The sequence below is a fragment of the Leptosomus discolor genome, chromosome 25 (genome assembly GCF_034619465.1).
Source record: "Leptosomus discolor isolate bLepDis1 chromosome 25, bLepDis1.hap2, whole genome shotgun sequence".
Taxonomy (NCBI): domain Eukaryota; kingdom Metazoa; phylum Chordata; class Aves; order Leptosomiformes; family Leptosomidae; genus Leptosomus; species Leptosomus discolor.
Window position 1 is genome coordinate 7746693 of NC_141415.1, and position 27548 is coordinate 7774240.

A 27548-nucleotide genomic window follows, 5' to 3' on the forward strand; every position below is an offset into this window, starting at 1 on the left:
CCTGGGTCGGGGGCGGGGCCGGGACGTACCTGAGCGGGGCGGGGGCGGCCCCGGGGGGGCGGGGACCCCTGCGAGGGAGCTCGGACCCCCGCCCCGCCCCGCCCCGCCCCGCCCCGCCCCGCCCCGGCCGCGGTTCGAGCCCCCGGGCAGCCGCGCCGTGGTGTCTCCCCCCCCCCCCCGCCCCGGCTCCTGCCTCCGTTACGGCGTTTGCACCGGCGGGGCCCGGGCAGGGAGGCGGCAGCAGCGGGGCAGGGTCCGGCCCTGCAGCATCACCGGGTCCCGGCAAGGGCTTCGCACAGCTCGGGTGGGGAAACTGAGGCAGGGGCCCGGCAGCAAGAGGCGCCGGGGAAGGGCCCGGGCGGCTGACGGCAGCCTGTGTCAGCCCCGTCCTCTGCCAGACCGGTCCGGCCGGGTGCTGCCGTCGCGTCCCGGCTCACCGGGTCCCCGCCAGCCCCGGGCGAAGCCTCTGTCACCCAGAGCCCGAGTCACCCACGAGCACCCGGCACCAGGGCACTTGCTAGCCCACGGCGGGGATCCCCTGGCCTCCTGCTCCCCAGATTTGGGGATGGGGGCGAGGGGACATATCCTGCACCGCCTCCCCCCACCGGCCATCAGCCCCTGCACAGTCCTCGGCCACATCGGCGCTGACTCCGTGGGGAAATCACGGCTCTGGAGGGAGGCGAGAGACGGAGCCTCAACCACCCGCGCAAGAAAACGGGATTCCATCGCTGTGTGCCGAGCAGGATCCAAAGCACAGCCAGAGCCCTCCCAGCACGAGGAGGGAAGGGGCACACGGCACAGCACGGCACGGCATGGCATGGCACGGCACGGCACGGCACGGCACAGCTGAGATGACGGCCAAAAAAATCATTTATGTTCGTTCCTTCCTGGGGAAGGCCCTGCACGCCATGGGGGATGGTGGCTGGGCTCGCAGCCCCGGCCGCTGCCAGGGTCCCACCAGCACCCGCAGAGCTGCTCCTCCTGCCCGGTGCTACCGGCAGTGCCGGACCCAGCCAGCACCTCTGCACCCAGCAGCTGCACTGGGAGCAGCGAGGGCACCCTGGGGACCCCGGCCCAGGGCTGCGAGGGGCTTCACCTGGCGCTGGCAGAGGAGCGGGAGCAAGTTGCCGTGTGCCCCAATGTGAGTTTGGGGCTGGTGAGGGGACGCCGTGCCCAGGCGCGTGTCAGAGCAGGGTGGAGGCCCCGTGGGCCTGGTGCCACCGTCGCCCGGCTTGTTGGGAAGATAAACAGGCCTTTGCCCCCCCCGGGCTGCGACGCCAGCGCGCTGGGCTGAGCGCTTCCCGCTGAGCCAGGCACGAGCACCACCGTCCGCACCCCACCGGCCCGGCGCTCCCCTCCCAAGGGTGACCGTGACCCATCGGTGACAAACCCCGCTCTTCCCAGGGGTGCACCCCGGCCCTGCCCTGCTCAGGGGTGCAACGGGCTGCTCCCACTGCCAGCGCTGCCTCCCCTTGGTTCTGCCCCGAGCCCTGAGCCCTGCCCGTGGGTCTGGGGGCTCAGCCCTGTCCCCCGTCCCGGTGCCCGGCCCTGCGCAGGGAGGGCAGAGCTGGGAAAGCCCTGGTAAATGGGGGCTCCAGGGCAGGGCAGGGTGGGGTGCTGGCAGCCTCCCCGCCGCCCCCTTCCCTCCCTTCCCTCCCCCGGGGCGAACGCCGTGATTCAGCCTCTCGGTTTCAGTCCTCGCAGCCAACTTCCACGGGGAGCAGGAACGCGCCGGCGTGGCAGGGAGGAGCGAGGCGGCCGCACGCTGCCCGACGCCCCGTGCCCAGGGCAGGCGTGGGCTTGTCAGCAGCGACAGCGGCCTCTGAAACGGGCTCCGAAATGCCCTGATGCAGGTGGGAGGGGGGGGGTCGTCCCACCCTGCCACCCTGGAGCAGCACCAGGGGATGCAGGCTGCACCCTCCACGCCAGGGCAGGATGACACACCCCACTAAGGACCAGTGTTGGGGTGACACACCCCCCCAAAACAACCAGCAGGTGACGCACATCACGCCCCAGGCATCCATATGGGGGGTGAGGCATGCTGCTCCCCAGCCCCCCTGCAGCCCCCCCATGCCATGGCAGCCTCCCCTGCACAGCGAGGGGTCGCGCATCCCCATAAGGGTCCCAGTCTGGCCCTGGCCCCCTCAGGGTCCCCCCCAGCCCCACTAGAGCCTGGCTGTTCTCATGGCCCCCAAAGATCCCCAGCTCCACAAGCCCCCCCTAGCCACCCTGTGGGGTCTCCACTACTTTATGGGGGCATCCAGCCCCCCAACTCAACCCTCCCCCTCCCACAGCAGGACCTCTGCGACCCCGAATCCGGCTCCCGCAGAGGCAGCACACCCCAGCCCCAGGGAGCCCGAAGGTGGAGGAGGCAGCCACAAAAAGACTGGTCCGGATTTTATTAAAGGTTCAGCACCAGTATACATATATATAAAAAACAAGCGACTGTGCAAGTTGGGAAGTATTAAATTAACAGAGCTCAAGGCTACAGAGGGCTGGTGTGGTGAAAATTCAAGGCACACGCTGGGCACGGGTGACGCAGCCTCACCAGGCTGCAGCCACGCAGCGGCACGGGGTCATCGGCACACCGGGACCCCCGTTGTAGCACCGGGCCGTGGGCTCCGAAGGGGGCTGGCAGGGGGGCTGGGAGGCTGGAGGCACCAGGGTAGGAGCCCCAAGAAGGGGCAGGACCAGCACCCCCGCCCGGCTCCAGCAGCACCGTGCATCGCTCCCAGAGCAGGGGCAGCCCCCGAACCCCTCGAGACAACACGGAGGTCAGTCCTGGTGCACCGTCCACAGGTCCTGGGCAGGGGCTGAGGGACACAGTAAACCCCAGTGCTGTGGGGCACCACCGCTGGCCAGGGCTCCTGGGGACATCAGGGACAGGGGTGGCCCAGGGTGAGCTCCTGGGCAGGCAGGGAGGTTCGGTGGTGCCGGTGCTCCACCGACGGGAACTGGGCTGTGCCCAGAGCAGCAGATGCCCAGACGGCAAAGGCAGCCCTGCCGCAGGGCACCGGGCAGGATCAGCCCTTCCCCACGAGCCCGAGTTTCTGCACGGCGGCTGGCAGGAGCCCAAAGCCCAGCGTCCCCGGGATGGTGTCGCAGGACCACCCCTGTCCAGCTCTGTCGGGGCCGGGCACCCCTTCGCCTGGCTCATCACAGGGTCTCTGCAAACAAGGAGGGCTCGATGGCACTGGGGTGCGGGCAGCAGCCCCCCCACACCCTGCGGCACGGCCCACAGCCCCGGCATCAGGAACCTTGGTCGGCTTTGTCCCCCTTGGTCTTAGGCTCCTGCCACCACTCTGCGAAGAAGCCCTCCTCGTAGTCGCCTTCGCCTTCAAACTCGCCGTCGGAGGGCAAGTCCCACGCCTCCGGCCCCTCGCTGCCGCCCACCTCCATCTGCGGCACGGGACGGGCAGGAGGAGGCAGAGGGGTTCAGCAGCCCCGTCTGCAGCCTCTTCTCCAGGGCTGGTTTGGGGCTCGGAACCCCCTCCTGAGGAAGGGACCTGCCCCGGGGCACCCACAGCACCCACCTGCACCACCCCAGCACCCCCAAGAGCAGCCACCTGCACCCCACGCCGGGGCCATCCCTCACCTCATCGTCAGCCTGCAGGTACTGCCTGGCGAAGTCCAGCATCTCCTTCTGGGCGGCCGTCCGGTTGTGGTAGCGCACGGCTTCCTGGGCACAGGGAGGAGCGGGGGCCATGTCAGAACCTCTGCCACCGGCAGAGCCGCGGGACGGGGGGGCCGGGAGGTCCTCACCGGCCGGGGCTCAAAGTCCTCCTCTTGCAGGCGCCAGCGCTCGCGGTGGAAGCGGTAGTAGACCAGGTTCTGCTGCATCACGGCGTCGCCCGGATCGAAGAGCATGTAGCTGGAGACGCTGCGCACCGCGTCCCGCACGTCGTTCACTGCGGGGAGCGGCGCCGGGTGATGCCGGGGGGCGACACCCTGATCAGGGCCCCCCAGCACCCTGGGGTGCCGCGGGGGCACAGCCACCCGCTCCCGCCGGCACTCACGCTTGTAGTAGGCGAACTGCAGGTAGTGGTACATGGTGGCCACAAACTTCTCCACGAAGTAGCCGCCCACGTTGGGCGTGAGCTCGGTCTCGCAGTCCACCTTGCACTGCAGCACGCTCACGAAGTGGTCTGGGGGGAGGCGTTAGGTGCTGCGCCCCATCGGTCCCCAGTCCCCCCGGCATCCCGCCCCATCACCTGCGATGGCGGGGTAGAAGTCCTTGAACTCCTCCAGCTCGTAGGCGCCCTCGCAGCCGGCCAGGCAGTCCTCGTACGCCTTGTAGTACTCGGCCAGCGCCTGCTCCATGTCGGCCGCGCTGCTCCGGAAATCCCCATTGTTGTACAGCTTCACCGACCGCACGAATATCGGCTGCCGGGGACCAAGCGGGTGCCGCTCACCTCCCTGCCTGCCAGCAGCACCCACCTGCCCCACTCTCCCAGAGGCGGCTTCACCCTCAGCACGGGCCCCACAGAGATGCTTTTTGGGGGGCAGGAGGTGAGCGACCAGGGCTCAGCGAGCGAGAGCCGCTTTCCTCAGGGCTCGGCAGGGCCAGGAGCACACCGAGCCCCGGGGAGCCCCTCTCCTGCCCCAGCCCCGTCCCCTCCTCACCTCGTAGGGCTGAGCCTCCAGGTCAACCAGGTATTCATCCACGTCCAGCATCGTCCTGTAATAATTCAGGTACTTCAAGGTCATCTCATGCTTGGGGTTCTTCTGCAGGAAGGTGTGGGCAGCGGACACCGCTTTCTCGATCTTATTTGACTGGGGAGGGAGGAAGAGCCAGTGCAGCAGCCTGCCGTGGGGGCAGCCTGGGCCGACGCTGCTGCTGCGGGGGGCTCAGCGCCCAGCCAGACTGCAGGGCTGCAGGGCGGAAGGGTGGTCCTCAGCGGGGGCACAGCCCGGCACCCACAGTGCCAGCCCCGACCCCAATCATCCACTGGCAGCGACAGCACCCGGGACCACGGACCGCACGGACGAATCCAGCCGCACCAGCCTCCCCCTCTGTGCCCATGGTGGGTGGGCGGACAGCTCGGCCCCTCATGGACCCCCACGTCCAGCCAGGAGCAACCCACGTGGTGCAGGTTTGATCCACGCTCCTGCTCTGCCCCCAGCCCGGGCGAGCTGCCCCTGCTGCTTTACGAGCTCTCGAGTTGCAATTTCAGGGGAGCGAGATGGGGGTTGAAATGGGTTTTGGCCAGAGCGAGCAAGAGGAAAAGGCATTAGGGATCCAGCCAGGCTGCCCCTCGCTGCTGCCAGGTGAGCGGGGCGGCAGAGCTAAGCGCTAAAGCAGCATCCGCACCGGCAGCCGGCCAGCGGCACAGCTCGGGACCCCAACCAGCACCGGTGCCTGGGGAGGGGAGCGTCCCCTGCCAAAACTGCTCTGGCCAAAGCAGGGCCACCGCGGGGCGATGCCTTACGAAACCTGCCTCCACGTCTGCACCGTGAGCCCGAGCAAGCGCTGCTCCCTGTCGCAGCATCCAGACACGTGTCCCACCGCAATCATGGTGGCACCGGACCTGCCAGCTCGGGGCCCTCAGCTGGGGCAGCCCCTGAATCCCCCTCCCCAGGCCACGCTCTGCTTGGCCAGGGGGACTTTGGGGGACCAGGGCAGTGCAAGGCCAGGTGGGGGGATCCAACCAGGGGGGCCCCCAGTCCCAGGCACTCCCCTCACGTCCTGCCTGATGCATCCCAGATGATGCTGACGTGCCACGGCGCAGGGGCAGGATGGAGGAGCTGGAGGGCAGGGGGGAGGGTGCCAGATGGGGGCTGCAGGGTGGGGTGCAGCATAGGACAGCAGGGTGCAGGATAGAGGGGGGCAGGGTTCAGGGGGTGCAGATCAGGGGGTGCAGGAATGGGGGGATGCAGGATGGGGGTGTCGAAGAGGAGGTGGAGGACGAGGGGCGCAGGACAGGGGTGCAGGATGGGGGCGTGCCCGATGTGGGGGCAGAGTGGAGGGCAAAGAGGAGGCACAGATCGGAGCGGTGCAGGACGGAGGCACAGGACGCCCCCTCCCCCCGCCCCCTCCCCCGGCGCAAGCCACGTTGCGCGGCGTTTGCGCGCCCGCGGCGCCGCCTCACCTTGAAGAGCGCGTAGTGCAGGTACTGGTAGGGCAGGCGGCGCTGGAAGTCGCGCAGCGTTTGCGCGGGGGGGTAGCGCAGCTGGAAGACGGGCAGGTCGCGCTTGCAGGCGCGCAGGCAGGCGGCGCGGCGCAGCAGCCGCCCGAAGAGCTGCATCTCCCGCTCCCACTCCCACGCCGCGGCTCCCCCCTCCGCGGGGGGCTCCTCGGCGGGGTCCCCCTCCGCGGGCGCGGCGCAGCGGCGGTGGCAGTGCGCCTCGCTGTCGCGCAGCAGGCGGTGGAGGCGCAGGCTGGCCTCCAGCTCCCGGGCGCTCTCCGCCCACTGCGCCTCCGCGTACTGCGCCAGCGCCCGCGCGTAGGCGCGCTGCAGCGGCTCCAGCGCGGCCGCGGGGAACCCGCGCACGCTGTACTCCTCGTACTGCGCCGCGCACAGCCCCGCCGCCAGCAGCACCAGCACCAGCGCCAGCGCCACCGCCGCGCCGCCCATCCCCGCCGCCGCCGCCGCCGCGCACTGCCCGCGCAGCGCCGCGCAGCGCTCCGCGCAGGGGGGCGGGCGGCGGGGGAAGGGGCGGTGCGCGGCCGGGCGCGCAGGGTCTTAGTGCGGCTCTGCGCGGCTGGCGCAGCGCCCGCGGGGTGCGCTCAAGGGCGGGGGGGGGCGGGGAATGCTCGGCGCTGCGCGCTCCGCGGTGCGCGCTCCCGGGGAGCGGGGGGGGGTGGATGCGCGGTGCTGCGCCCTCCCCGCGGCGGGATGGGTGCCCCGGGCTGCGCGGGGTCCCTCCGCGCCCCGCGGTCTCCATCTGCGGAGGCTGCGCCCGGGGCTGCGCGGTGCCCGGGCTGTGCTGGGGTGCGCCCTGGGCTGCACCCCCCGGGGCGCGCTCGGTGCCGCTCTGCGCTGCCCAGCGCAGCCGGCCGGACACCACCACCACCCCCCCCAGTCCGGCTGTGCCCGGAGCTGGTCTTGCTGGTGCCAAGGCGGAGGCCAGACGCCCTGCGCCGTGCCAGACCCCAGGGCTGCACCGCGCCAGGCCTCGGTCATCCTGGCCCCAGCCCAAGCCCAGCTGCTGCCGGCGGGACACTGGTGCCGAGGGATGTCCCAGCGCGGGGCAGGAGCCGGGACACCGCTGAGGTTCCTCCTGCGGAGCAGAGGCTGTCAGCAGCGCCCAGCACCTCCCAGCAAAGGCTGGGACACCATCGCCCCTGCGTGAGCACTCGGGTGCCCCAGAGCCAGGCCCATGGGGAGAGCCCCGAGTCCCTCTGAGCTACCCCAAGAGGTGCTCAGCCCCGGTGGGGGGTGTGTTGGGGAGCTGCAGAGCACCCCGGGCCCGGGGCAGCCGATAGCGCCTTGCTGGAGCTTTTGCTCTCCCCAGTAGTGCTGAGCCTTGGGCTCCAGTTGGGGGTTATGGCCGGCTCCAGGGGGGTCGCCCAGGGCTCTTCCCACGGGGCCTGTCTCTTGTTTGAGGGAGCGGGGAGGTGCGGGCAAGGCCTGGGTCTGCGTTGGACGCTGCTCCCCCCCCCCGAGAAAGCCCCTCCGAGGGGCAGTTCCACGTTTTTAATCCTCGCTGTTCCGTAAAAGGTCTGTCAGCAACAGGCTGGAGAGCAGCAGATGTTGTTAAAACAATTCCTTCTGTTTGCCGAACCGCCAGGGGCTGGGGGAGCAGCATCGGGAGCCGCTGCAGGGATGGGGGGGGTGGGGGGGTCCCGGCCCGCACTAGGACCCGGGGCCGAGCGGGGCCGGTCCCTCCGGCTGCACCAACCGGCCCCGCACAGCGCAGCCCGGGGCGGCTCCTTCCTGCGCTGGGGGAGCTGCCCAGAATTTAAAAAAAAAAAAAAAAAGTTAGGAAAAAATTTAAAAAACCCCAAACCCAAGCTCCGGACGAGGAGTTTTGCCGCTGGGGCTTTCCCCGCCCGGCCCCGCGGCCCCCGGCGGGGGGATCCGTCCCGGCACTGGGAGGGCCGGCGGGGCGGCGGGCAGCCCCCAGTACACGTGTACAGAACCGGGGCCGGGGGGGCGGCCGTGCTGGCCCCACCTCCCCGCCTTCCCCCCGCCGAGCCTTTCCGCCGGGCGCAGCCTCCCAGCGCCATGGTCCCGGGAAGCCTCGTCCTCCTCCTCCTCCTCCTCCTCCTCAGCATCCTGGAGGCCCCGGGGCTGGGCGACCCCGGCCCCCTGGAAGACGTGGTGATAGACAGATACTATATCCCCAAAATCTGCCTGCGGGAAGTCCAGATGGGGGATTTCATTCGCTACCACTACAATGGGACCTTTAAAGATGGCAAAAAGTTTGACTCCAGGTATAGCCCCGGCTCGTTACCGAGTGCATGCGGCCCCGGCCAGCGCTGTGCTGGGGGGTCCCTGCATGCCCCCCCCCCCCCCCCCCCCCCAGCCCGCGTACGTGTCGCCCCGTCGCATCCCCGAGGGGCAGCGGGCAGCGGGGCGAGGAGCAGGCAGCTGCCTGCTGGAGCCAGCCCCCGGGCCCCGCAGTTTTGACCCCAAGGAGGGATTTGGGTGGGTGCCGCCGGCGAGGACGGGGGGCCCGGGGCGCCCCGTTACCCGTGTCGGCCGCCGAGCGCAGCCCCACCCCCCCCCCCCCCCCCCCCGCCTGCGGCTGCAGCCCTGGGGTTTGCAGCAGCCCCCCTGCCCTCAGCCCCGGGGTGCTGTGAGGAAGCCCGTCTCAGGCACGGGCAGGATTTGGCCCCAAGGGAGACATTTTGCACTCAGGAACATGGACTTGCCTGTGCTGCACAGGCAGGGAGGCTCTTGCAGCACTTTGAAACGTGGCAGCGGCGAAACCCGTTCATTTCCTAAGAGGCTTCGTCCTGTCTGGGCTTAGTCTTCCTCCTCCCTTGCACCGATCCTGCTCCACTCACGCTGGCTGCGAGTCAGTGTCGTGTTGGTGCAGACCCTGGTTTGCACCCCCGTGAGCAGGGGGCGAGTCGGTGACGCAGCAGAAGGACAGAAACCCCGGCCCTGCGTAGGAACAAAAACTTTCCAGACGGGCATTTTTCAGAGCCCTGGAAAGCAAAAGGATTCTGCTCCGGTTAAACGTGTCTAATCTCTCTTGCGAGCATGAAGCAGGAGGAGAAAGGAGAAAGTAACGGAGCCCCACACTGCCACTGCTGCTGCTGCGCACCCCGGGTGCCGTGGGAGCCTGGGGACTGAAATAGTTCCTCGTCCCAAGGAGAGGAGTGCCAGGAGAAAGCATCAGCCCCACGTTAAAGGGGAGGAAGGATTTAAATTTATCTGAAAAAGCCCCAGTTGCTTCTTGGAGTATTTTAAGTTTTTTTTAAAAAAAAAACAACAAATTTGCAGTTCAAAAATGAGGCCTGCAACATCTTCTTTCCTCCTCGCTGCATAAAGCTCCAAATGTGCCATATGCAAAATGATTTGGAAGCGGCAGAAAGCCCAAGAGCCGCCGGCCTCCAGCCCAGCTTGCTGGGTGAGATCTGGGGAGGGTGCTGGTGGGTTTGGTCCCAACCAAAGGCATCCTTTCCACCCAGAGGGCCCCATCCGCATCCCCCTGCCTCCAGGGTGCTGGGCATGCAGGGTCAGGCCAGAGCCCTGACCAGTGCCGTGGGAGGCAGCTCCATCCTGGGCAGTGCAGGATTGATCCCATCGGGATCAGCGGTTTTGAGCTGTGGGCTCTGCCTGCAGCACAGGGACCCGCTGGCTGCGGTGGGTTACCTGCACCCCCCGCTTTGCCCCCACGGCGGGCAGGCACCCGGGAGCCCCACGCCGTCCCTCGGTGTTCGCAGTTTGGCTCTGGATCTGCCCTGAGCCCTCGGTGCTGGCACTGAGCATCCCCAGCACCAGCAGCTTTGGGGGCTTCGCCCTTTGCCTCACTCCTGACGGGTCTGTCCCCTCGCCCCAGCTACGACCGAGGGGCCACGGTGGCCGGCGTGGTGGGCGTCGGGCGGCTGATCACCGGCATGGACCGGGGGCTGCAGGGCATGTGCGTGAACGAGCGGCGTCACCTCATCGTGCCCCCCCACCTGGGCTACGGCAGCATCGGCGTGGGTAAGGGGCTGCGGCACGGCGGGGGGACAGGGGGAGCAAACCCCCCGCGACCAGTGTTAGCGGGGGCAGAGGCCCGGGGCCCGGCTGGCAGGCGCTGGCCAAGGGCAGCTCCGTCATCAGGGCAAGTGGTGCCTAAGCAGGGCTTTCCCAGAAAGGAGGGGTCCTGGCCCCCCTGGGCTCTGCTGTTTCCCGGGGGCTGGCGCGTGTGGCCGGCAGCCCCGAGCAGCCGCGGGCTCGGGAGGGCTTTAGGGGCCAGAGCCTTGGCTTGGCGCTGGTCCCGCCTGAGGTGCTGTGTCCTCGCTGCCGCCCTTTTAGCGGGGCTGATCCCCCCAGACGCCACCTTGTACTTCGACGTCGTCATGCTGGACATCTGGAACAAGAACGACAAGCTGCAGATCACCACCCTGTCCAAACCCGAGCGCTGCAACCGCACGGTGGAGAACTCGGACTTCGTCCGGTACCACTACAACGGCACGCTGCTGGATGGCACCCCCTTCGACTCCAGGTACGGGGCACCGGCGCTGGCGTGCACCCTCACCGCGGGGCTGGGGGCACCGGGGGTGGCAGGGGCCTGGGGCAGGACGTGGGGCCCCACGCTGCACCCCAGTCAGGGCAGCCTCCCCGCCATGCTTTCCCTCCCTGACCCCCACACCAGCCTCCCGCATGGCACTGCTCGGGCTGGGGGAGCTGGTGTGGTCCCGGCGCCGTCCCCCCCTCACTCCTCCCCACCAGCTACAGCAAGGACAGCACCTACGACACCTACGTGGGCACCGGGTGGCTGATCAAGGGCATGGACCAGGGGCTGCTGGGCATGTGCGCCGGCGAGAAGAGGAGCATCATCATCCCCCCGTTCCTTGCCTACGGGGAGAAAGGCTACGGTGAGTTGAGCGCCACCCCCTCGTGCCCGGCCCCTTCCCTCCCAGCTCTGTGCAGAGCCCCCCACGGTGCATCAGGACCCTCGTCCGGGCTGACCCGTGTCCCCTCCCCAGGGACCGTGATCCCACCGCAGGCATCGCTGGTGTTCAGCGTGCTGCTGGTCGACTTCCACAACCCCAAGGACGGCGTTTTCCTGGAGCACCTGGAGGTGCCGGAGTCCTGCAAGCGCAGGGCTGTGACCGGGGACTTTGTCCGCTACCACTACAATGGCACGCTCGTGGACGGGACGCTCTTCGACTCCAGGTGCGGGGAGGGACGCGGCCGAGTGGGGACATCCCCTGGTGTCCTCTCCTGCCCCGTGCTCAGCAGCTGGCTGCAAGGAGAGGCTGGAGAATCGAGGGGGAGGTGGAGGAGAGGGTGGTAACAGGCAGGAAATAGGCTAAAAAAGAGCCCGTACCTGTTCGCTGCATCCCTGGGAGCAAGGTTTGGCTCCTGGGGGAGCAGGGCAGAGGCTGGGAGAAGGGGTGTGGGCTGGGGTGCAGGGGTGGGGGGGGGGATTGACAGGCCAGACTCTCCTGCACGGCGGCGCCGGGGGCTTCTCTTGCTGCAGCTACTCCCGCAATCACACCTACAACACCTACATCGGGAAGGGCTACATCATCCCCGGCATGGACCAGGGCCTGCAAGGGGTCTGCATGGGAGAGAGGCGGCGGGTGGTCATCCCCCCACACCTGGCCTACGGGGAGAACGGAGCAGGTAAGGGGCAGCCCCGGGCTGCGGCATCCCCTCCTGCACCAGCGCACAGCGGGTCTGGCACCGGGGAAGTGTTGGCCAAGCGGCGCCAGCTCCTCACCCCAGGGGCCACCGCCACCCCCAGGGCTCTGGGCGTTGCAGGGGGCTTTGCGGGCAGGGGAATGGCTGATGCCAACACGCGCAGAGCCAGGGCTCCGAGGGACGGACGTGTCGTGGGGCACGGGAGGAAGCAGGGCAAGGCTTTACCGGCCCTGCGGCGCTCCAGCAGCTCTCCCAGCAGCTCTCCCAGCAGCTCTCCTCATCCTCCTTTTCCAGGGAACAAAATTCCCGGCTCAGCCGTGCTCATCTTTGACATCCACATCATTGACTTCCACAACCCCGCGGACCCAGTGGAGATCGAGACCGTGTACCGGCCCGAGGGCTGCAACGTCACCACCCGTGACAGAGACTTCGTCCGCTACCACTACAACTGCTCCTTGCTGGACGGCACCAAGCTCTTCTCCTCGTGCGTGGGCTGCCCCGAGCACCCCTTTCCTTCACAGGGCCAGATCCTGGCAGGCGCTGGGCAGGGGTGGGAGGCGGGCGGGCACCAGAGCAGCACTGGGAGCATCAGTTCTTTGCACTGGGCAGCGCTGGAGCATCGGCTGCGTGGCCACGGGACAGCAGGGATTGTGCAGCGGGGTGGAGGGTGGGGGGTTTGGGGGCGCAGCGGGGCGGGCGGTGCAGGGTTTTGGGGTGTGGTGGCGTGGAGGGAGTGGGGCTTTGGGGCAAGTCAGGACGGAGGGCACGGGATTTCGGGGCACGGTATTTCGGGGCACGGTGGGGCTGCCCGCTGGGTCTGAGGGGCCTTCTCAGCCGCGGGGTCTTCTCTGTGCCTTCCTGCAGCCACGACTACGAGAAGCCCCAGGAGGTGACTCTGGGGGCCAACAAGGTGATCGAGGGCCTCAACAGTGGCCTCCTCAACATGTGCGCGGGGGAGAGGCGGGTGCTGATCATCCCCCCCCACCTGGGCCACGGGGAGAGCGGAGGTAGGGGAGCGGCGGGCGGCTGCCCGTGCAATGCAAACGGGGGGGGGTTCCACCTTGCTGAACCGCTGCCGGGCTCCTTCACCCCCCTCGCCCCGGCTGGGGACCGGGAGGCTTTTGCCCATCAGGGGCCAGCGCCTCGCCGGGCTGCCCCGCGGTGCAGCAGCGTCCGCTTGCCTTGGCAGCCCGGGGGGTGCCAGGCAGCGCCGTGCTCCGCTTCGAGGTGGAGCTGATCTCCATGGAGGAGGGGGTTCCCGAGGGCTACCTCTTCATCTGGCACGGGGACCCGCCGGCGAGCCTCTACGAGCAAATGGACCTGAACAAGGACGGGGAGATCCCCGCTGACGAGGTGAGCGAGGACCCCAAGTGCTGCCAGACCGCAGGGTTGTGGGGTGCAGGAGGAAACGGGGGCACAGAGGACCCCACCCTGGGGAGCATCACGCGAAGGGCACCGCTGTCCCCAGGCACTCGGGAGCCTGAAGAGCTGTGCAGGAAAACCACCCCAGCCCAGAGCATCGCTGGGGGGGACACGGAGGGCAGCCCGTGCTCTTGTCCCTGCCGTGTCCTCGCTGCGCGGGCCGTGGTGCTCCCTGCCCTGCCCGGTGTTGGCTGCGCAGAGCAGAGCGGCATCTCTCCCCTCTCCCCTCTGCAGTTCTCCACCTTCATCAAGACGCAGGTGGCGGAAGGAAAAGGCCGCCTCATGCCCAGCTCTGACCCGGAGAAAGTCATTGCCGACATGTTCAGGAACCAGGACCGCAACCAGGACGGGAAGATCACCTCCGAGGAGCTGAAGCTGAAGTCGGACGAGGACCAGGAGAAGATCCACGAGGAGCTCTAAGGAGCAGACCCCGCTCTCCCCTGGAGACTGGACTTGTTCTGGCTGTGCCACGGCCGGTCTCCCCCGCCGGCTGCCCCAGGAATCTGCCCCTGCCCCTCCCCAGCCCTGGGGGGGGCACATTTTGATTTCCTCCCCCCTATTATTTAACTGAGGGTTTTTAACGTGTTCCTCATGGGCAGGAAAACTTGCCAACCCCCAGCTAAGAAACCCAGGCGAGAAGGTGGGAAACACCCACATTCTTGGGAGTCTCGACACCCCGCGGGGACGGCAGCACCCGCCTTTCCACGCACCGCCCGGCCCCTCGTGCTCCCCGGCTCCGCACACACCTTGGCCATGGAGCAGGACCCTGGAGCCCTGCCCTGCCCCGCTCTGCTGCCAAACCCCGCTTCGACCCCCTGCTCTCAGCTCCCCACGGAAGGGCCGGGGCAGCAGCGTCCCCTCCCCAAGCCCCTTCGTCCTCAGCCAGCGACTGCACGTCCCGCTCAGCCTTCTCGCCTGCCCATGCTGCCTCCTGGGGGGATAGGCAGGACAGGGGGTTCCCCTCCACTTCTACCCCAGCATTTTGTAGTTTAGGGTTGGGGTTGGTTTGTTTTTTTTTTTATATACCCAGATAAAATTCTTTAGAGAGGAGAAATAAAGAGAAGCCTTTCGTGCCGGTCCCTGCTGCTGGCCCAGCCTCTGCTCCCCACTGCCGTCCTCCCCGGGACGAGCGGCTGGAGGGGGTTCAGCTTCCCAGGGTGAAACCCCGACACCCCACATGCACACGCCGCTCCAGAAAGCCCGGGCCCCCGGCAGTGGGGATGGGACCTGGCAAACCCCTTGTCAGCTGGGAGAAGGAAACCAGAAAACCTCTCCCACCCAGGCCCTCAGGGAGCAGCATCATCCCCATCCGCATCCTCCCTGCCCCGCAGCGACAGCCCTCACTGATTGAGAAAAATGAGCCCAATTTTATTTTGATGCCTAAACGCAGGTAATTAACTCTGCGCTCTCAGGTTTGCCGGCTGTGACCAGCGCGGCTCCGCCACCTCCCACCGGCTCTGAACGCTTTTGCACGGCGCGTCTTGCGGAGACGAAAGAAATGCAGGAACGGAACAGTGCAAAGGGTCAGAGCGAACCCCTCAATGACTTCTACCGAGCCCCAAATAAATCATTTCTACTGGTTTCCAAGGAGTTTGCCTTTGTGTCATGTTACTTTGCCAGGAATCTCCTGCGTGTCCGGGCAGCGGCGCAGAGCCAAGCCTCGCCCGTCCCTGGGAGCGCGGCACCCAGGGGGATTTCAGGCTCCAGCACTGCTGGGTCGGGCAGGAGAGAGAGAAACCAAAACTCCCTGGGATCCTCCAGCAAAGGCGGGTCGTGCTCCAGCTCCAGCGATGGCCGGCGGGCTCCGGCAGGGATGGGGACGACCTGGAGCTGCCAGCACCAGCCCCGGGGAGGAGAGCGGCTCAGCTGCAGCTCCTCGGCGCTGGGTACAAACTGCCCGTGGCCCAGCTTTACCCGACGGTTTTATTTCAACAAGGAGAACGAGCCTGCGCTGCCCAAAGCCACGTTTACTCGTCACGTAACGGGGAGGGCGGCGAGCGAGGGCCGAACCCGGAGCAGCCCAGAGCTCCCCAGCCAGAGCCGCCCCGTCCGACGGCGGCAGGGCAGAGGCTGCCGACCCGGGCTGAGCCACACCGGGACAGCGCCGGCCCCAGAGCCGCAGCAGAGCTCACCCTGCCCAGCCCAGGCTCAGGACGTGTTTCCCACGTACGGGTCTGGACGTGCCCCTTGCTGAACCGGGGCTGTCACGGCTTCGCTCTGACGTTGCCAGAGGCGGCACAGAAATAAGAAGCTTCTCCCTATGGCTGCGCCGAGAGCCCAGGATCAGCCCAGCAATTTAGGACAGGAACACGGTTAGCGAAAATATTCCTTAAAAACCAAAAACGCTGACGTTGGCCTCTCCTCCCCCACCCACGGCTGCAAACGCGCCGCTCCAAGCGCCCGGCCCGGCCCTCGGCAGGGGAACCGACTTCTCGCGTGGAGCAGGAAAAGCCACTGGTGCAAGAGCTGAAACGGAGCAACAGGGAGAGCGGGGCTGGGGCACGGGGAGCTGCGGGGGGACGTGGGGGATGTGGGGCCGGGCGATGCTACGCCTGGCAGGGCCCCACCAGCCCAAATGGGGGTGGCACCACTGGAGCTCAGCCCCGGCACTTTGGAGCCCACAGGAAACAGGGCTGGAGAGAGACTTGTTTTCTTAGACAGGAGCACAGCAAAACTAAACAGCTCCCAGCTAAACCAGGTCTGTCCTCAAGCCGCAGCAAACGATCTCCATTTCTGCGCTCGGCCGCCGAAGCAAGCGCAGAACGTCTCTACCCAAAACACGGACTGGTTTGTTGTGGCCTCAGGGTGAAGACAGAGTGGGATGGAGTCCGAGCGGGAAGCAGCGGAGCCGGGCACAGGTCGGGTAAAGGGAGCGGAGAAGCTTCCTCCATCTCACCCCGCCTGCTCCGGGGCTGAGCGAAGGGGGTTGTTGAGGTCGGGATGGGCACAACGCGCGAGAGCCAGGGCAGGGAGCCTGCCCAGCGTCGGGAGGGAGTCCGGCAGGTCCCAGAAGATCTGCTCCAGCTTTGTCAAGGGAAGGACATCCACTGCCCAGCGCCTTGCTGCGGGGCTGGAGCTGGGACGCTGCCTTCCCGGCTCACGTCTCAATCAGGATGTACCGGAGGATCCCGTTGACCACGTCCAGCGTCTCATCGCTCTCCAGCACGATGTCGTAGGCATCCAGGTACTTCCCCCTCCGCTCCTCCACCTGCAGGAGAGGGCCACAGAGAGGGGAAGAGGACTGTAAACACCCGCAGCTGAGAATGAAGGTGCTGCACCCACAGCCTTTGCGTGTCTTGATGCTCCCGAAAAGAGGGGTCGATAAGCACCCTGACAGTGCCCCAGGTGCACCGGGAGCCCAGCAGACACCCCCCAGCTCCCTCCACACACCCCACGGGAGCTCGTGCCTGCCCCTCTCTGCTGCCCCCCAGACGCCTGCTTCTCACACCCACCTTGTCGTTGAGAAAGCCAATCTTGAGGATGTTTTCCACGCTGGGAACGCCGTCCGCCATTGTCAGATCACCCATGGAGTCCCCCAGCAGGATGATGCTCGTCCTAGTGCTCAGCTGCTGGAAATACTCCGTACCCTGCAGGACACTGTTGTTCTTGTTGTAGGTGTGGATGAGAGGTCCCTTGAACCGGGTGAGGACTCCCTGTGCGAGGAGGACAGACCAGTTGGTCCCGCAGCAATCCCTCCGCCGTGCCGCAGCCTCGGTACCCTCTCTGGAACGGGCACACAGCGGGGATGCTCGCAGGGCACCAGCTCTCATCTCAGAGACTCCCCCAAGGAGACTGGAAACCCAGCAGCAGCCACCAAGCACCTGGGGACAGTCTCCAGGAGTCCCCTTTCGCAGGGCAAACCCTTCCCAGATGGTGAGAACAAACCCAAAGGATGGAGATCCTGGAGACCTCGGTCGGGGCTCTGCGCTCTCCTGGAGCGGGTCAGGGGCCATGGAAAGCCGCAGTCAGGGGAGCCCCGGGGCGGAGCAGGGCCCTTGCCGAGGGCAGAACCGTCAGGCTGTCCCATGCTCCCCCAAGGACTGCCTGCCCCAGCCCAGCACCCGTGGGAACAGAGGGTTTCATTGTATGAGACGTGCCGTTTTCTAACGCGCCTCGCGACTTTTCAGGCTCTCGTACACCAACAAAAGCCTTCCAGGCTGCTCTAAGGGACATCTGCCCTTCAGATCAGCAGAGACCTCTGCGGTCAGTTAACTCCATCCTCACCCTGCCCCAGGGCGGAGCATGCAGCGCCGGGCAGAGTGACGGCAGCGCCCTTTCTGCCACCAAAAAAGCGAGTCCGAGAGGCGAGGAGCCCCTGAGCCCACAGGCAGATGCTCAGCTGCCCCCCACACTCTGCCTGCCCACCTCATCCCGCGGCTCCCCCTGCAGATCCAGCCCAGTGATGTCTGTTAAATGTACTGCAGCCCTCAACTCCAGCCAGACGGCTCCTCTCCGCGAGCTCTCCACGCGTACGCCACGCAGACACTCACGTTGTCATCGAAGTCCATGTAGTTGGACACCACGTTGACGTTCGAGTAGAAGACGTTGGCCTGACGGATGATCTCTTCGAGGATGTCGCCGACGCCAGCAGAGAAGATGAACAGGGGGACGTTGTACTTATGCAGCTGATCAAATAATTCCTTGAATCCATCCCTAGAGCAGAAGCGTCCGTCACGCAGTTCGGCATCACCACCTCCCAGCAAGGTGCCGGGTCTCCCAGCGCGCGCTGGGAGCGCTCTCAGCCCAGCTGCAAGACTCGTGTTTCTGCCCAGGGCCTCCCAAACAGAAGCACACACGTGAGCCCTGCCTTCCCGGGGCACCGGCGCTCCTGTGCCGTCCGCTCCGCGTGCGGGGGGCGCAGCAGAACCCCAGACCCCTCCTGGGCGCAGCTGCACAGGCAGCACAGGAGCAGTTGGCCCAGCACCGCCCGAGCGCAGCCAGCCCCTCGCCGGGGGCTCACGGCACAGCGCGTGGTGCTCGCCCGCGCCCACGGGGGCTGCCAGCCCACCCAGAAACCCTGCGTTAGCGATGTGCAACGGGTCGGGCTGGCTGTGAGGACGATCAGTCAAACGTGTAACAGCCTCAGGCTGCCAGGACACGATTTCGGTGCAGAAGAGGAACTTGGGCTCCTGAACACCCGGACAGACAGCGCCGCCCCCTCTCTGAGACCGGCAGCTCGTTCAAACCCAGGCTCCCTGGGACAGTTTTAGGACCATCACCGCCAAGGCCAGCTTTAACAGCAAGTTTTAGCACAACACTTTTGTGCTGCGGGTGGGATCTGATGCTGAGCCAAGGGTCTGGGTAAGACCCAGCAGTTCCAGTGCACGGAGAGAAAAATCTCTCGTGGAAGAGGGGAGCTGCATGCTGCCCCCGACCCTGCCCTGCAAACGGGGGGCTCTGCCCATCACCCAACCCCTCGGCCGCTCCTTGCCAAGACTCAAGGGCGGTGGAAGCGGTTTCTGAGCCGGAGGGAGTCAGCCGTGAGCGGAGCAGCCCGCAGGCAGGGAGCGGGCTCGGGCTGCGGCTCGTGGCCCCGACCTTCAGCTCTTTCACGCCGAGAGCTCGGCTGCGGGAAGGGAGATTTGCATCTGCCAGGCTGCGGAGACGGCAGCAGGTCGGGGTGAAGCGAGGGGACCTGCTGGCACAGCGGCAGGAGAGAAAGCGGCGCGGGCAGCCGAACGCCCAGCCCGTACCTCAGCATCACGTCCGATTCTTTGACGATCTGGGCTATGTCACCCTTCTGGATCTTCTGCTGCGACAGCAGCTCATGGGCCCTGGTCCACCTGGGGAAAGGCAGCAGAGTGAGCTTCCTGGGCAGCAGCCCTCAGGCAGGCAGAAAACCAGCCGCTAGAACCTCCCGGTATCGCCGGGAGAGACGGTTCAAGCCTTGTGTCTCGTAGTCCTTGGGGGCAAGAAGCCGCCAGGACAAGGTCAAGCTCATCACACGCAAGCACTCACCACTCCACCATGAGGGGACGTTTCTCTTCCAGGCTCCGGTCAGGATCGATTTCAATGGGATAGTAATAGTGCAGCAGATCCTTCAGCTGGAGCGTGGTACGGATGGAAAAAGAACAGAGTGAACATCACGTCTAAAGAGACTGTAAACCACAAAAAAAGCACTTCCAGGTTCCTTCAAAGCATGACGCTTCCTAATGAAAACCACAACCAAAACCGTTTCACTAAGCAACTTCACCCTGAGCAAACCTGGGGATCTCGGAAGGAACCGTTAACCCGCCAGCAGCCTGGCTGGCTCTCACCTTCCTTCAGGTACTGCATGGACAGACGCACGCACCTACACCCTTCCTCCTCCTATCAGACTGAAAACGCCCACGGCTCAGCACGCAAATTAAATTTCCCTTTTTAACCTCTCCTTCCATCACCAGTGGCTCAAAGGCAGCCGGGACACTTGCCCCACACTCTGTCTCGGCAGCAAGGCTCAGCTGGGAGAGCGGTCACACAAGCCAGCACAACCTCCTGATGGCGGGTGACAGGCACAACGAACAGAGCCGAGAAGCAGAGCTGTACAAACAGACCTACCTTCTTCTTGCCGTCCTCACTGATAACACGACTGTTATCGAGGATATCTGCAAAGACAATACGACGCCAGGGTTGTAGCCCAGAAACACAAAAAGGCTTTCTAAAAGGCAGCTCTCCTGCGTCTCCAGCGCCAGCTCCTCCCAAAAACGAGCACATCGACTGGAGCTGCGGGGTCTCGACACAGCGGCTCCCCCTGAGAACCCGCAGCAGGCACTGGTCGCAGGGCGCTGCTCAGCTGGGAGACGCAGCAGCAACGCCAGCAAGCTGCAGGGCGCGAGGAGCGGAAGGGGAAGCAGCAAGACCAGGAGACAGCTTCTGCAGTGGGCTGTGGGCTGCCCGGGGGCCAGCAGCCGGGGCTGGGAGCTGCCCTGAGAGAGAACAAGAGGGAGTGGTCCGGCTTGGCAAAGGAGGGAGGCAGAGGAGAACAGGAGCCAGAGAGACAGAGAGCACAAGCACGGAAAACAAACAGAATTAGCAACGGTGAAAACAACGGCTTCGACTCACTGTGCGAAGTGGGGCAGCGCCTGCCGTTGCACCCAAACCTGCTCAGCGTCATGTCGAAGTCAGAAATGACCTGGAAGGCAAGAGAAGGGCAAATCCGCGCGTCACCCCGGGCGTTCTGCCCTGGCCACAGCTCGCCACGGGTGCTGCCGCCCGCCAGGGTGCAGATCCAGTGCTGGCACGTCCCACGGGAGGGTGCGGACTCGGAGCGGGGTACGGCAGCGACGACCGTTGACGCTCCCGCCAGCCGCGAGCAGACGTCCTCACCCGAGACAGCTGGCACGCCTCCCACCCAGGCACCCTTATCAGCACCAAATGGCTTAATCCTGCTGACTTCTTGCCGTGGGCGGACGGGGGGTGTTTGGGGATTGGCTCGTATTTATAGCCGGCAGAGCCGGGGGGAAAACGGCCGCCAGCCCGGGCCTTGACAGGAGACACAGCCCAGGCCTCCCCCTCGTCTGGGCCTTGTCCCTCCCCATCCGCAAACCGTGCCCAAGGCGGTTCCCTGCCCCGGGTTGGGAGCAGGGGGCTGAGGACAAGGACCGAGCGGTACCAGCGACGCCCCCAGCCCCATCGCGGCCGGTACCTGCAGCTTGCTCATCCCCTGCTCCTTCATGGACCGGATCACCCCCATCACCCGCTCCGGCTGCCGGATGCGCACCGTGCCTTTCTCCAGCTCGGGCACCTGCGGGCACAGCGCCCCCCCGCCCCGCTCAGCGACACCCCCGCGGCTCCCGGGGCGCCGCCGCCCTCCGCCGCTCCCCCCTCCCGGCTCCCCGGGGACCCCCCGCTGCTCCCCAGCCCGGCCCCCGCCCCCCGTTACCCCCCCCGGGCCCCGCCGCCCCCGCCCGCACCATCGCTCCGCGCCGCGCCGGGCCGAGCCGCGCCGGGGCCGCGCAGCCGCGGGGAGGAGCCGCCGCGGGGGCGGGGCCGGGGGCGGGGCTGCCCGGGGCAGGGAGGGGGGGGCCTGGGGGTGCTCGGAGGGGTTGGGGGTGCCGGGGGCTGCCCGGTGGGTGCTGGGGGGTGCCCGGGGCTGCCCGGTGGGTGCTGGGGGGTGCCCGGGGCCTCCCGGGGGGTGCCGGGGGGTGCCCGGGGCCGCCCGTTGGGTTCCCCCCCCCCCCCCCCGCCCCGCACCGGCTCCGGCCGGTACCGGCGGTTGCGTTTCCTCTGCACCACGCCCCGAGGCGGGAAAGCGAAAGGAGAGGGCAGGATTGGGAAGATAAACCCCAACCCAACCGGCCAAACCAACCACAGTACGTGGCCAGCGCTGCCCTTTCGCCGGCTCGCCTCCCCCAGCGTTACGGCGAAACTCGGTGAACTTCGCCCACTCCACACCGACGGCGACACAGAATCACAGCACGGTCCGGGGTGGGGAGGGGGAACCCTAAAGACCACCCAGTTCCCACCCCCCTGCCACGGGCAGGGACACCTCCCACCAGAGCAGGTTGCTCCCAGCCCCATCCAGCCCGGCCCTGAGCACTGCCAGCGAGGGGGCAGCTCTGGGCAGCCTGTGCCAGGGCCTCACCAACCTCGTCATAAAAAATTTCTTCCTTATATCCAACCTAAACCCAGCCCCTTGCAGTTTAAAACCGTTACCCCTTGTCCTGCCACTGCACTTCCTCATCAAAAGTGTGTCCCCCCCCCCACCTTCCCTGCAGCCCCCCTTAAGCACCGGCAGGCTGCTCTAAGGTCTCCCCGGAGCTTTCTCTGCTCCAGGCTGAACCACCCCAACCCTCCCAGCCTGCCCTCACAGCTGCTCCAGCTCCCGAGCATCTTCGTGGCCTCCTCTAGACCCACTTAAGCAGGTCCGTGTCTTTCTTGTGCTGGGGGCCCCTGAGCTGGAGGCAGCCCTGCAGGGGGGGTCTCACAAGGGCAGAGGGGCAGAATCCCCTCCCTCGCCCTGCTGCCCCGCTGCTCTGGGTGCAGCCCAGGAGGCGATTTGCTCTCTGGCTCTGAGCGCACGCTGCTGGCTCATGCCCAGCTTTCCATCCCCCAGCACCCCCAAGTCCTTCTCCGCAGGGCGGCTCTCGACCCGCTCATCCCCCAGCCTGTGTCTGTGCGTGGGATTGCCCCGACCCAGGGGCAGGACCTCGCCCTTGGCCTCGTTGGACCTCAGGAGGTTCGCACGGGCCCACCTCTCCAGCCTGCCCAGGTCCCTCTGGATGGCCTCCCTTCCCTTGACAGCACTGCCCAGCTTGGTGGCATCGCCAAACTTGCCGAGGGTGCACTCGATGCCGCTGCCCATGTCGCCGATGAAGATGTTAAACAGCGCTGTGCCAGTACTGACCCCTGAGGAACGCCACTCAGCATGGGCCTCCACTCGGACATGGAGCCACTGAGCACAACTCTCTGAGTGGGACCATTCAGACAATTCCTTATCCACCAAGTGGTCCGTCCAGCAAATCTACGTCTCCCCAATTTACAGACCAGGATGTCATGTGGAACGGTGTCAAACGCTTTGCACAAGTCTATGAAAAACAGGAAAAGTCCAAACTGTTTTCCACCTCATGGAGGTGCTCCGTGGCTCTGTTACCTAGAGACATCACAAGGCACAGAGGAAAAGCAGTTGGCTACGAGTGAAGCCAGTGAGGAGTCAGGACGGGGCTCCCTGTACCCTCAGCTCTCCTCAGCCCCGAGCGGCACCTTCCACCCCTCCAAATCAGCAGCAGGGGCGGCAGCGGCAGAGTATTCGTGGCTTCATCACTGACATCAGCTCGCCCGCGCCTCAGCTTCCTCCTCTGCGAGCTGGTACAAGGGCAGTCGGTGCCTCCGTTTGGGGAGCTTTATCCCCTGGCTAAAGCATATCGAAACGCTGCAGGGGAGTCCCAGGGCTGAGACTCAGAGCCACCACCAACAGGGGGCAGGTACAGGGCCCGGCGTCATCTGGGCTGCGGTGAAGCGAAGGCTGAGGGCGGCCCTGGAGCGAGGGGGCCAGGAGGACCAGGAGCCCGTTGCCTGCGGAGGGGCTCGCAGCCGGTGCGGGTCGCCCCTGGATCTGCGATGTTCTAAAGGGGTGACGTCATAATATCAGACAGACGTTGCAGGGGCAAGGTCAAAGCCCTGTAAGCGCCTCAGGGAGAAGGACCCTCCACCGCCTCTGGCTTCAGTATGGGCGACAGCTTGGTGCCGGCCGGCTGCTCCCCTGCACGGACGGAGGGCAATGCGAATCCTAACACCGTCTACAACCAGCTGCGGCTGGAAGATGAGCTCTGCGACGTCACCATCAGCGTGGACGGCGTGGAGCTCAGGGCTCACAAGATCATCCTCTGTGGCTGCAGCCACTATTTCAGGTCAGTGCTTGAAACAAGAGGGGACGGGGACAACCAGTATTTTCACCGCCTTCGCCTGCCTCCAGTGCCCACCGCGGCACTGACGCTCCCATCCCGCAGTTCCCTGTAGTCCTGGCACCTCCCTGGCACCAGAATGAATCCACCACCCAGCATCTGACAGCAGCTCTGGAAGCGGTGTCTGATGAACCCCCAGACGCGGTGCAGGGCTGGGAGCGTGGCCAGAGCTCCCGTGGGGCGGGAGGTTCTCCCTCCCCACACCCCACTATTCTCTGCTATTCTTGTTGAAGCCAGGTGGCTCTCTGGCCACGGTCAGAGGCTGTGACTCCTTTTTGAAACACCCAGGCAGTAAAACCTGACTTAACAAACTACGTGGCCTCCCAGCGTGGCTACTGCTGGTGCCCAAATTGGTGCCCGGGGAAGAAGGCGCAGGGGATATCAGGCTCCGGGTTTATGGCAGCAAAGCTGGTTTTTCCACCAGCACTCCTTTGGTTTTTTTCAGGTCCTTGTTTAGCAGCCAGTGGAGCGAGGTAGAGCAGAGAGTGTACAAAATCACCAGCACTTCACCTGAAGCGATGAGGCTCATCATTGAGTACGCGTACACCAGGAGAGTGCCCGTCACAGCTGCCAACGTCCAAAGTTTGCTGGTCGCCGCCGACCAGTTCAACGTCATGAGCATCACTGAGCTTTGCTGCGAGTTCTTAAAATCCCAGCTGTGCTCGGAAAACTGCATCAGGACCTGGGCACTCACGGATACTTACTACTACCCCGACCTGCGACAAGCAGCCTACATGTTCATTCTCCATCACTTTGAGGAGGTGACCAAGGTGTCTGCAGAGTTCGTAGAGCTCTCTGTCAACAGCCTAAAGGACATGATTGAGAAGGACGAGCTCAACGTGAAACGAGAAGACACCGTGTGCGAGGCTGTTCTCCAGTGGATTGCCCACGACGCGCAGAACAGGAGGCAGCACGTTGCAGACCTGATGGGCAAGGTCAGTGCTGTCACGGCGCGGGCTCGGGTGGCTCTGCAGAGCCGGCCATGGGGCAGCCAAGCCAGAGACACTTCGCTTTTCTTCCAAGACCAGAGGAAACTGCAGCCTCCCAACCCTGCTCACAAAGCAGTGAGCTTCCAGAGCGTTAGGCCACCATGACACCAGGGCAGGGGTCGAAGACCCTGCGCTGGGGTTGGGGCAGACCTTTTAAGTGCACGTTTCCTCCTCAGAACTTTGGTTGAACCATTCCTCATACCCGGGAAGGGCCACAGCTCATGTGGGATGACGTTACCTCCTCCTACACGAAGCTGACGAGCATCAGCCTCACAAGCTGTACCACGCGCACGGCAGCAGGCGTTAGGGTCGCTTCGGCCTGCGCACCGGCAAGCACCGTGCCGAAGCAGCGGCAGCCTCCCCGACGTGAAATCGAGTGTTTACCCTTGCACACCCCTTTCTGGACTAGCTAAAAACGACACATTGAACTCTCTGCTTCTCTAACAAGCGTCAGACAACACGGCAGCCCAAAAGCAAAGCCACCCGGCACTGGAGCTACCCGTGAGGGGCACCAAGGCGCAAATCATCCGTATTAATATTCTCATCTCCTTTTTGCATCTTTCAGGTTCGACTGGCGCTAACGCAAGCGGAATACTTAATGAACATCAAAGCGCACGATTACGTGCACGACAACGAGGAGTGCAAAGCTCTCCTCGTGGACGCGCAGACAGAAATGTACCGCCTCAACAGGCACGGCCCGTCTCACTCCGATTTCACCAACCCGCTCAGTCGGCCTCGCCTGCCCTACACCATCCTGTTTGCCATCGGCGGCTGGAGCGGGGAGAACCCAACCAACGCCATTGAGACCTACGACGCCCGCGCAGACCAGTGGGTGAACGTCCCCTGCGAGGAAGAAGGTCCCTTTGCCTATCACGGCACTGCTCACTTACAAGGCTTCATCTACGTCATCGGAGGGTTTGACGGCGTGGAATATTTCAGCAGCGTCAAGCGGTTTGACCCGCTTCGGAAGACATGGCGGGAGGTTGCACCCATGCACTCGCGGCGCTGCTTCATCAGCATCGCCGTTCTCAACGACCACATCTACGCCATAGGGGGGTTTGACGGAGAACTGCGCCTCGGCACAGCGGAACGATACGAGCCAGCGACGAACCAGTGGACGCTGATCGCCCCCATGCACGAGCAGAGGAGCGACGCTAGCGCGACCACGCTGCACGAAAAGGTAAAAGCGGCCCGTGAGGCTGTTGAAAGCCGTTCGGGTTGGAGTGTGGTGGGTAGGACAGGGAACCAGCCGCGCACCAGAGCGCGGCATTACACGCAGCAAGTGCCTGTCCTCTGGCGTACATCGAGGCAGGGACGTCACGCAGCTCAGCCTCTTCCTGGGCTACGTACCTCACAAACACTGCCACCGCTGCGAGCTCGTCGTCTACAGAGAGAAGGGGAGCTGTGGGAGCAGGAAAGGTAACAAACGCTCCTGTTAACATGATGAACCATTCAAAATAGAGAGGAAGAAAGTTCACGTAAACCTTATTCATTAAATCCTGGAGCTACAGATACAAAGCTCTCGAAGAGGCAGCGACCGAGTGGCGCAGCGGAGATGCAGGCAGGAGTGCCAAGACTCTTCCAGAGCTGCTCACCACCAACAGGACTTCTCCTGGCCGCAAGTGCAATACCATGCCTGTCTGCTTCATGCAGCTCAGGGGGGAACGGGTCTAAATCCTGCTGGCCCGGATCACTCGCTGCACTTTCACCGCTTCAAACCCAGGAGGACAGGACCATTCCCGCTAAAACCAAAACAAAACCCCAGCCACGCCTTTCATTTTCTCTTCAACGTGCTCTCCCACCAAGAGCATCACGGCCCTGCTCACACTTTTTTCTTCTCCTGTAAACAGGTGTATGTTTGTGGCGGGTTCAACGGAAACGAACGCTTGACCACAGCAGAAGTGTACGATGCAACAACCAACCAATGGACCTTTATCGCCCCGATGAGCAGCAGAAGAGGCGGAGTAGGGGTCATCGCGTATGGGGACGAAGTGTACGCGGTAAGGGGGACGGGGGACCTCGGCCACAACACCCCCAGTGCTCACTGTTCCTCACCTGCATTTCCCAGATTGTCAGGCCAGCCGTTTGCTCGTTAAGTGAGATTTGGGGAAGCAAGCCAGAGCCAGGATGGCCGAGAGGCCTCCCGAGCACATCAGCACCTGCGCACTTTTTGTTATGAAAGATGTACGGGCAATTTTTAAGCGGCTGCAGCAAAGAAAGGGTTTACTGTTGCTCCTAACGGCACCAGCAGCACAGAACATTTGCCTGATCCTATTTATCCTATCCACGTGCTGCTGTAGAAGTGTAAAATCTGACAGTTGCACAAAAGACCCGGGGAACCTCCAGAAAGAGGCAGGGAGCCGCCCGCGACAAGCGAGCGTTGTGTTTTGAGCTCACCGGCCCTCAGCCGGCGAGGCAGGACCAGTTGCCATCTTCCTCGCACCCAAAACGATCCGGCTGACGTGGCAGGCGAGGGAAGGCCCGTTCCAACTCTGTACCTTTGGCATCCACAGGTAGGAGGATGCGATGGAGTCAACCGGCTTCGGAGCGCGGAAGCTTATAACCCCATGACCAACACGTGGCGCGCCATCTCCACCATGTTCAGCCCTCGCAGCAACTTTGGCATCGCGGTGCTGGAGGACCTCTTGTTCGTGGCTGGCGGCTACAACGGCCTGACTACTACCTTCAACGTTGAGTGCTATGACAGAAACACCAACGAGTGGTACGACGTCTGTGACATGGGCATGCACCGCAGCGCCCTGAGCTGCTGTGTGGTGCCAGCTCTGTCTAACGTGCGGGATTACGTTCCCAGAAGGAACGGCCACACAGAGAGCTCTTCAAAGGACACTTAAGAGTCTCGTTCGCTTCTCCAAGAGACTTCACTTCTCCAACAAGTAGCCCACCTGTATGAGGAGCTCCTCTCAGCTAATAAAGTCCTTCGAGCAGCACGCAAATGTATTCACTTATTCTAAAATAAAAACAACCGATGCAGACCAAAACAAGTC

At 65.0% G+C, this 27548-nt stretch overlaps 4 protein-coding genes across 4 annotated transcripts; 2 read left to right on the plus strand and 2 right to left on the minus strand.

Moving 5' to 3' along the window:
- Positions 1-2485: 2485 nt before the first annotated feature.
- P3H4 (prolyl 3-hydroxylase family member 4 (inactive)) lies at positions 2486-6575 on the minus strand. The gene is made up of 8 exons (XM_086477967.1): positions 6090-6575; positions 4624-4773; positions 4212-4383; positions 4017-4145; positions 3763-3908; positions 3596-3679; positions 3258-3399; positions 2486-2802 (listed from the first exon to the last, which is right to left on the minus strand). Exons 1-8 carry the CDS (start codon positions 6573-6575, stop codon positions 2486-2488), a joined length of 1626 nt encoding a protein of 541 aa, XP_086334093.1.
- Positions 6576-8168: 1593 nt separating this feature from the next.
- FKBP10 (FKBP prolyl isomerase 10) lies at positions 8169-13592 on the plus strand. Its single transcript, XM_086477862.1, has 10 exons — positions 8169-8377; positions 9955-10100; positions 10416-10605; positions 10833-10978; positions 11090-11279; positions 11587-11732; positions 12045-12234; positions 12615-12757; positions 12940-13103; positions 13407-13592. Exons 1-10 carry the CDS (start codon positions 8169-8171, stop codon positions 13590-13592), a joined length of 1710 nt encoding a protein of 569 aa, XP_086333988.1.
- A 2214-nt stretch (positions 13593-15806) lies between these two features.
- Positions 15807-21108, minus strand: NT5C3B (5'-nucleotidase, cytosolic IIIB). The gene is made up of 9 exons (XM_086477880.1): positions 21065-21108; positions 20797-20895; positions 20214-20283; positions 19710-19756; positions 19131-19216; positions 18866-18955; positions 17663-17825; positions 16625-16825; positions 15807-16380 (listed from the first exon to the last, which is right to left on the minus strand). The coding sequence occupies exons 1-9, from the start codon at positions 21065-21067 to the stop codon at positions 16270-16272; spliced, it is 870 nt and encodes a 289-aa protein (XP_086334006.1). The 5' UTR covers positions 21068-21108; the 3' UTR covers positions 15807-16269.
- A 2285-nt stretch (positions 21109-23393) lies between these two features.
- On the plus strand, positions 23394-27395 carry KLHL10 (kelch like family member 10). Its single transcript, XM_009961256.2, has 5 exons — positions 23394-23500; positions 24000-24489; positions 25109-25723; positions 26394-26543; positions 27057-27395. Exons 2-5 carry the CDS (start codon positions 24073-24075, stop codon positions 27393-27395), a joined length of 1521 nt encoding a protein of 506 aa, XP_009959558.2. The 5' UTR covers positions 23394-23500; positions 24000-24072.
- The last annotated feature ends 153 nt before the right edge of the window (positions 27396-27548 follow it).